Raw genomic sequence first — 8,641 nt, forward strand, 5'->3', positions numbered from 1 at the left:
TTTAATTCTGTCATACATGTCACTTTTACGTTACTATTCAGACATACTAGTGCCATTGTTTGTCACAGTACACACTCCACATTTTCCATACAAGCAAAGGATTTGTTGCACTTGTAGAATCCAGTGTGTATGTAAAAACACTTTAGAACATTTAGCTCTCGCCACCACTGTCACTAAGACCAGGCTCTCTCTCTCTCTGCCTGTTTCTGTGTGCATGTCTGCATCTTCGTGTGCATGGCGCAGTGCTGCTAAAAATTTGTACCCTCCTACACAAGTCTCTCTTCCTGATTGGCTGAAGTAAAAGTCCACAGAGAGATAATTTTCTTTTATAGCAACTTGTAGATAGTTGGTAAGAGTTAATATCACATATGTGCATGCATTTGCTCTTAAGCAAAAACAACTAGCTTAGAAACACAACAGACACGCACAGTCAGTATCTTGTGCGTACTTTTTCATTAATGCAACTGCTCTCGGAGACTGCAATAAATGTGAGATGCCAATGTTGCTAGGTCCAGCCAAGTAAGACTATTAACGCTCTTTCTTTGCAAAAGTTTAACTCTAAAGTTGACAAGTTCAGACACCTTCAGATTAATGAAAAGCAGTGCATGTTTGAAAGAAAATATAGTGTCTTTTAGGAAATGCAGCTAAAAAAAAGTAAATCATCTAAAAATACATGGGACTGAAGCGACTTGGTGCTGGTCAAGGATTTAGTAAGGAAGGAACAAAGGAAAGTACATATATAATAAGAGCAGCTGTCTCACTTCTCTGTGCACACTTTGAGCTGTAAGCGCTATAGAATCTGCCTCCTCTATCATCGGCAGCATTTTGTCCAGCTGGTGCTCCGGGGCCATGTGAGAGATTCTAACATTGCTCCCAGGGGGGCAAATTAGCCAGACTGGTTGAGCAAGGCTGCAAAGACACTTTACATCCTATTCCAGAGACCTGTGCACTGATCTGCCTCCCATTCTGTCTCTATTATTCTGCTGCTCTGGCTTTGGGGAGGCAAAGGCTGGCCAAATTGTAATGTCATGCCTTGAGGTCGAAACAATGAGCATTTGCTTTGTGTTTGCTGCTAAGTGGCCTATTCCCATGCAGTGTGACCCAAGCGGCGTCCACAGATCTGCTGAGTGAAAACATTAGCACTCACACTGGGCATACTGCCTGCACTTCAGTAATATAATCAGCTTGGTGTTCAGCCAGAACAGACATTTAGGGCAAATGTTGAGTTGGTGCAACAATAAAATAGTGACACTGGTCGGTCTGATGAGATTAATTCTTCCCAGCGTGGGCATGAGATCAAGGAGGATTCAACTCAAATAATCAAATAATACGCTGTCAGAGACATAGCGTGGCTTGGGACATGACAGCACAAACCTGTTGGATGATCCTGTAGTTAAAGTAACTTGGAAATTACATCCATAACAGCTTACACAAAAGCACTTAACTACAAGGTGACATATCCATGCATCTAAGATTTAAAAGACTCTTTTGGGACACCAGAAGTGTTTCCAAGCAAGGTGAAACAAGCGTTGTGTTCGACCAATGCCTTAGTAAATACATGGATAATTATTTTTCCATCTACTGGCTTGATTTCACTAAAGTCCTTAACCTTTTAACATCTGGGTTTAGGGTTAAGATAGATGATGTCTTTAAAAACACATAAAGGGAGGAGGCCTTAACAAAAAAAAACCCTGTAATCTAACATTCTACACTCACTGGTCATTTTGTTAGGTACACCTTAGTACTGCTGGGCTGAACACCCTTTTGCCTTTAGAACTGTTTTAATTCTTCACAGCATGGACTATTTAAAAAATTCCTGAAAACATCCCTCTGAGATTTTATTCCATATTGTCATAAAAGCATTCCACATATGCTGCATATCCATTATGCAAATTTCCTGTTCCATTGCATCAACTATCTCTACTGGATTGAGATCTGCTGACCGTCAAGGCCATCTGCGTATAATGAACTCACTGTCATGTTTGCAAAATCAGTTTGAGATAAATTGAGCTTTGTGACATGCTTTATCCTGCTGGAAGCGGCCATCAGAAGATGGATTTAGTGTGGTGATACAGGGGTGAACATGGTTAAGGAGCAATACTCAGGTAGTCTGTGGTGTTTAAACAATGCTCAGCTGATACTAAGGGGACGAAAGTATATCAAGAAAATATCCTCCACACCTTTATACTACCAACAACAACTTGGATCCATGTTTTCATGTTGTCCACACTTAATTCTGACCCTAACATCTTAATGACACACATCACATCAGGCAGTGTTTTTCCAATCCTGCTGGTGTGGTCTTCTGCTGCTGTAAGATTTGACGTGATGTGCATTCACAGATGCTCTTCTGCATACCTTGGTTGTACCGAGTGATTATTTGTAATTACTGTGGCCTTCCTGCCTCCTTAAAGCAGTCTGGCTGTGATTAAATATTTGCATTAACAAGCAGCTGAATGGGTGCACTGAATAAAATGGCTTTTGAGTGTTTTGAATTTCTGAAAATATGCCTGTTAAGCACAAACTAAATACACAACTCTAACATTAGATGGATAGCCAATGACCTGGTTAAGAGGTAAAAAGAACCATGCTTTGTTTTATTCTTTATAAACAGGGATGCTTTGTTTAACATCTTATTCAGTAACTGCATTTTTATAAGCAGATACAAGTGGTTCTGCATATTTGAGCTGGAGCTTGTCTGGAAGCTGAGAGAAGATTCCACACCTTTGATAAAGCACACATTATCTTCTGTGATGCAGCTGAGTTTTCTTAGTTGTTTCCTTCAAAACAACTTCCAAGCTCTGTGTAATAAATGTGCTCAGTGCCGATGGTTGGAGCACTTGGTTACTTTGTGTGCTATTTATAAAAATCTCAAGCCCCATCTCAGTTGACCTTCTGTGAAAGGAATAACGGAGAGAGAATGGAAACAACTTTGGCAAGGATGCAATGGAAAGCAACAAAGAAGCAGAGCAATTTTAACTCTGCAAAACAAACACATTATTGATGATGTGGAAGCGCAGAGCTTCAAAGCCTCTTATTTATAGGCATCACAAATTACAGACAGCATGCGGGGGAATGGAAGTGCTCTTTTCTTCAATTGAAGGTTTTCACAAACAGAAAGGATTGTAGTCATCCTTGGTGGTTGAAAAAAATCACTGGAATATTAAAGATTGGGTTGATGAAGGAGCTTTATTATCTGACACACTTTATAACATGTTGCTGTTTTGGTGCAGAACCTTACTGCTGAGCTTTAAAAGAGAAATGTTTTTGTCCCAGGGAAAACTTGGAAGCCTTCAACAGTGCCATCTATTGTTCCGCACAAGGGGAAACTTGATGATATAACTTTAAACGTTCGTATTACTTTAAATAAGGCAGATGGCACTTTGAGCACCCACTTGGTAAAATGGTGCATAATTCTTTTATTCCTTTTCTCATCTTGCTGGGGGCTGCAGAATAAAACACACCTGGGATGTGTCTGGGATCCTTAAGTATGTGTTGAAATGATGCTGCAGGAGGAAGAGGAAGCCTTAGGTAAGAAAACACGTACAATACTCATATAGCACATGAAAGCAAACAGCCTTGAAAAAAGTTTCCTTTCTATTGATCTGCATGGGTTTCCTCCTTACTTTTTTCTTGTTTTACAAAGGGAGGCATTAAATATCAGCGGCCATATACACTATAGTGCCATATCATTGAGTTCAGGTGTTCCGATCATGAACACAGGTGTATAGAATCTACAAACATTTGTTAAAGAATAGCTCTCTTTCTCTAGATCTCAGTGAATTCCAGCATATTACCGTGATAAGATGCCACCTGTGCAAGTAGAGTAATGACATTTTCTCACTAAACATTTCAGTCAACTTTTAGTGGTATTATAACAAAGTGGATGCCACTGGGAATGACTGCAACTCCATGAAGTGGTAGGGCAAGTAAAATAACAGCAGCTTTCGGCAGATTCAAGACTTCATGTGGCCTTCATATTAGCTCAAGAACAATGCGTAGAGAGCTTCATGGAAGGGGTTTCCATGGCCGAGCAGCTGCATCCAAGCCTTACATCACCAAGCACAATGCAATATGTCGGATGCAGTGGTTTAAAGCACCACACCACTGGACTCTAAAGCAGTGGAGACATTTTCTCTGGAGTGAGGACTCATGCTTATCTGTCTAGGAATCTGAAGGACGAGTCTGGGTTTGGCAGTTGCCAAGAGAACGGTACTTGTCTGACTGCATTGTGCCAAGTGTAATTTGGTGGAGGGGGGAATGTGGTGTTTTTCCTAACTTGGGCTCAGCCCCTTAGTTCCAGTGAAAGGAACTCTTAATGGTTGAGCATACCAAAACATGTTGGACATGCTCCCAACTTTGTTTGAACAGTTTTGGGATGGCCCCTTCCTGTTCAAATGTGACTGGACACCAGTGCACAAAGCTGGTCCCTTGAAAACATGGATGAGTGAACTTAGTGGAGAAGAACTAAGTTCACTGGCATGCACAGAGTCCTGACCTTAACCTGATATAACGCCTTTGGGATGAACTGGAGCAGAGACTGCGAGCCAGTCCTTCTCATCCAACATGTCTGACCTCAAAAATGTCTTCTGTGAGAAAGGTCAAAAATTCCTATAAACACACTTCTAAACCTGTGGAAAGCCTTCCCAGAAGAGTTGAAGCTGTTATAGCTGCAAAGGGTGGGCTGACATCATATTAAACCCTATGTATTAATAATGGGATGCAACTAAGTTTTTATGTGTGTGAAGGCAGACAAACAAATTCTTTTGGGAATATAGTGTACTACTGGCTAATACACAGAGCCTTCTGCCAGTGCAGAGCCAGGTTTGCGCAGCATCAAGGTGTTGCTGTAGTTAGAAATACTGCATTTTAATGCCATTTAAGCCAGTTATTTTTATTAAACTGATGTGAATGTGTTGTATTGTGGTGCCACAGTGTAACCCTCCAGATATCCATCCAGAGATCAGTTGTTACTAGTGGAACTGGCAGCTACTGAGAAAAGGGCAACTGTCAGCGGCTGGAACAGCATTAAAAAGGAAAATGCCTTTTCCCCTGTTTTGGAGTACTTGGGGACATGTTTTGTGTGTGTGTGTGTGTGTGTGTGTGTGTGTGTGTGTGTGTGTGTGTGTGTCCACTCTTCTCACATAACTTTCACTGACAGCCCACTGATGTGTCGATGTTGGCTAAGGCAAAAAACATCTCCATCGCCAGCGCCCGATACGAATGCCAGAACTGTCAGCACGTTATCTATGTATGAAAGAAGGGCTCCTATAGTCATCCACATATGCCAGTCCCAATCCAAGTATTTCTAAATGATACACAATACACTGAAAAATATTGATGGTCAACACAACTTTTGATACAATTGAAAAAAACCCATCAAAAAGCCGAGTGTAGAGCATTGTGAGAACGTATGTATCAGTCGCTGCATTGTGCTGCACAACAAACAAACAATTATAAGTTATCATTATCTGTGGAATAACAGTAATTTCAATAAGAGCACAAAGAGTACATATCACCACAAAGAAACACGAAGGAAGTTATGCAACAAAATTTCACCAAATGCAGTTTCATTAATTTATTATTATTATTATTATTATTATTATTAATAATAATAATAATAATAATAATAATAATAATAATAATTTATGATTTCTATTCATCCTCTTTATCCTTTTAAAGTATAAAACATGAAGTAGTTGCTAGAAATTTCACATTAGTTTGAAAATTGAATGTTTATTGAATCTTTCTTTAAATTAATTAAATATTAATTTGCATATATGACCGTATATGAGTGATTTGCTACATTCCTACAGCATTTTTGTTTTGTTTTTATTACTTAAAAATGTATGATGCAATTTAATTGTGTGTTTCGATGGGGAGGATGGGGGTTATATGTTGACAAGTGCATTTACAGTGGGTAACTTGGTATACGGGAGTCATTCCACTTCTGATGCTGTACAGACACTAAGCGAACAGCTTCAGTTCCATTCACCACCAAACACAACTAAAGAAAAAGTTCTTCTGTTTTTAAATCTGGTGTTGGGAAACATTCAGGTCAGTCAATACTTTTGAAACTCTTCGCTGAGGCTGACACAGGTGTGTTCAGCTCCTTCCAATCCATCTTACTTGTCATCTTTAAGAATCAGAAAGGGCGTTATTATGCATGTTACGAGCAACCTGGGCTGGTCTATGGGGGGCAGCTGATCGCTTAATGATTACAGTTTGTCCTGCACTGGATGAAGAAGCCACAGACTGCAGGAGAAAGCTTAATGTGAAGAGTGAAACACACTCTCCAAAGGTTATTGGAGGATTTTGCCCCCGGGGTAGAAGAGTGTTTGCAGCATTGTGTGTACAGTACTGGACCGCGTGTTGAATTATTTAAAGTTAAATCTCTGACTTCTATAATGGACTAATACACTGAGATTGTTTCTGAATATGACTTCATTTATAGCTTATCGAGAGGGACTCCCTCAGGGATCGACCAGGGACTGTCACCTTTTCAGCACGCAGGAACATTACACGAGACATAAGGTCAACCTACAGCAACCAGGCTGCTCTGCTCACTTTTTCACCCCGGTGTGCGCCGCAGCGCGCCGGCAGCAGCACAGCTGCGCTGCACTCCTTCTAACAGGATCCTCCGTGCAACAAGGACCTCGGTGTTAAAGATATCAGCATGCAACACCACAACCATGCTTGTCCCCTGCAGAAAGGCATCTACATAAAGTCACACTCATTCACTCCTAAACTCGCGTGCACGTCTCTCATCACAGTCTAGAAAAAAACCGAGCGAAGAAAGAAAGAAGAAGAAAGCAGACAAGAGCGGTAACGCGTGCAGATCATACCTGTAACTCCACGCTGTAGCCCTGATGGAAATGCGTCGGGAACACCGCCAGCTGATGTTGCACTTGGAGGGAAACTGTATAATCCATGAACCAGAAGAAGATGCTGAAGAGCGGGACTGAGCGGGAGACGCGTCTGCTGCTGGCAGTGGTACTACACTGTAGTACAATCTAAGCGTGCTCTCCGCCCCGCTGCGCTCCCATTGGCCGCGCGCCGCTCATCAGCCACGTCAGTTGACTTTGAGGCAGCAGGTAGGCAGCGGCATCTCCCATTAGCAAATGTCATCAGCTCAGTCGTTTGTGATGTGCAGGCAGGAGCCGGGGCTGGGGATGAAACGGTCTGCAAAGAGCCTTTTATGATTCATGTGGGAGTATCGTTATTACTGATATGAGCAGTGGACATTCTGTGTGGCAAAAGCTTTTCATTTTATCTCATTTTTAGTTTTTATTTCATGTAACGTTAACCTGACATTACATTCAGCCTTAGCATTTAAGTGCTGAGATTAGCCTGTTGGACAACTCAGCAGAGTAAGTTTAAAAAGCAGAGGTAAAGGACATTTGTGCCCTGCAAAGTAAAGGGTCCTTAAAGGGTGCTATCCAGAACCTACACAGCATGCTGTAGCTGTCTACTGCCACTAGGGGACAGTGTCAAAAACATGCGTAATGGTCCTTCTGCCAGCTGTCATAATCACAGACTGTATAAAACATGGACATAGCTTCCAGGTCAGAATAATTAAAGACCCTGTCACATGACCATAAGTGATGTTAAAGTTGGTGCTGTTTTGGTGTTGATCTCTCGTGCGTCTCTTGATTTTTGTAACCTGATGGGTTGCCAACTGGAAGACACGAGTATATGATCATTTCGGCTTTTGCAGCTGTTTTAATGACTGTCTGTGCAGAAACTCAGAGATTCAGAGATTACACAGAGGGAGGGGCTGCAACAGTTTGAAAACTTGAGACTTTGTGTATAGAAATTTGAAAAAAAGAAAAAGAAAACACTGCAATGTCTTTGCTCCCCGCTTTGACTTCTTCTCTGTCTATGTCAGTGCTGAGGTGGAGGTATTGTCTGAGTGGTGACAACTAGACAACAAGGCTATGAAACATTTACTTCAACTCCAAACTTTTGAGCTTTATTTAGTGCTTGCAGAAGAAGAAATGGCAATAGTGAATGAAGGCTTAGTCAACCGTAACTAATGCAGAAATACAGAATGAATCACTATTTGAATCGATCTGCTTTGCTCACAGCCTGTTAGAATTATGTGAAACTCATTTTTTTACTGATGACTGAAAAATAAGCTGGTGTATAATGAAAAAAAAAAAAAGAAACAAAGGATAATAAAATCAAATCAAATTTTAAAAAAATGTTTTGCAAATTTGCAGCAGAGCCAGGCAGTCCTCAGCTGTATTCAGCTATATACAGAGGCCTTCCCAAACCTTGAGATCAGCTGGAGGTTTGGAAAGTTCTCTCACAAGGCACAAACTTCCCCTCACTTGTTTGACCAGTATCCTCAAGCAGCTCCTCAAAATTCAGAGTCTGTATAACGCTTTCAGTAGTTGGATATATGATGTAGGTTTATAGTTCAGTTGCCATCAAATCAAATTGAGTTATTTTACCCGTGACAACATGATCAGACATATTTTGTTACCACTGTTAACTTTTGATTATGTGTAATATTTGATTCTAACTATGATTATGCTGACTAAACACTTCAGTGTGGCTGTGTATCAGTAAATAATAAATGAATAAAAATCCTCTTTGGTAGTCACATTAGGGGAAACTCAAAACTATGTATAAACAT

General features: G+C 40.8%; 1 protein-coding gene across 1 annotated transcript in view; it reads right to left on the reverse strand.

The window, feature by feature from the left end:
* zmat4a (zinc finger, matrin-type 4a) overlaps positions 1-7,143 on the reverse strand; it is a 160,171-nt gene extending 153,028 nt beyond the window's left edge. The window contains exon 1 of the mRNA XM_084945307.1: positions 6,846-7,143. Coding sequence (XP_084801433.1) covers positions 6,846-6,932 — 87 coding nt within the window. The 5' untranslated portion in view covers positions 6,933-7,143. The remainder of the gene's footprint in view (positions 1-6,845) is intronic.
* Between the last annotated feature and the right edge of the window lie 1,498 nt (positions 7,144-8,641).

This window comes from Perissodus microlepis, chromosome 12, assembly GCF_051167445.1.
Source record: "Perissodus microlepis isolate ML-2025 ecotype Zambia chromosome 12, ASM5116744v1, whole genome shotgun sequence".
In the NCBI taxonomy this organism is placed as follows: Eukaryota; Metazoa; Chordata; class Actinopteri; order Cichliformes; family Cichlidae; genus Perissodus; species Perissodus microlepis.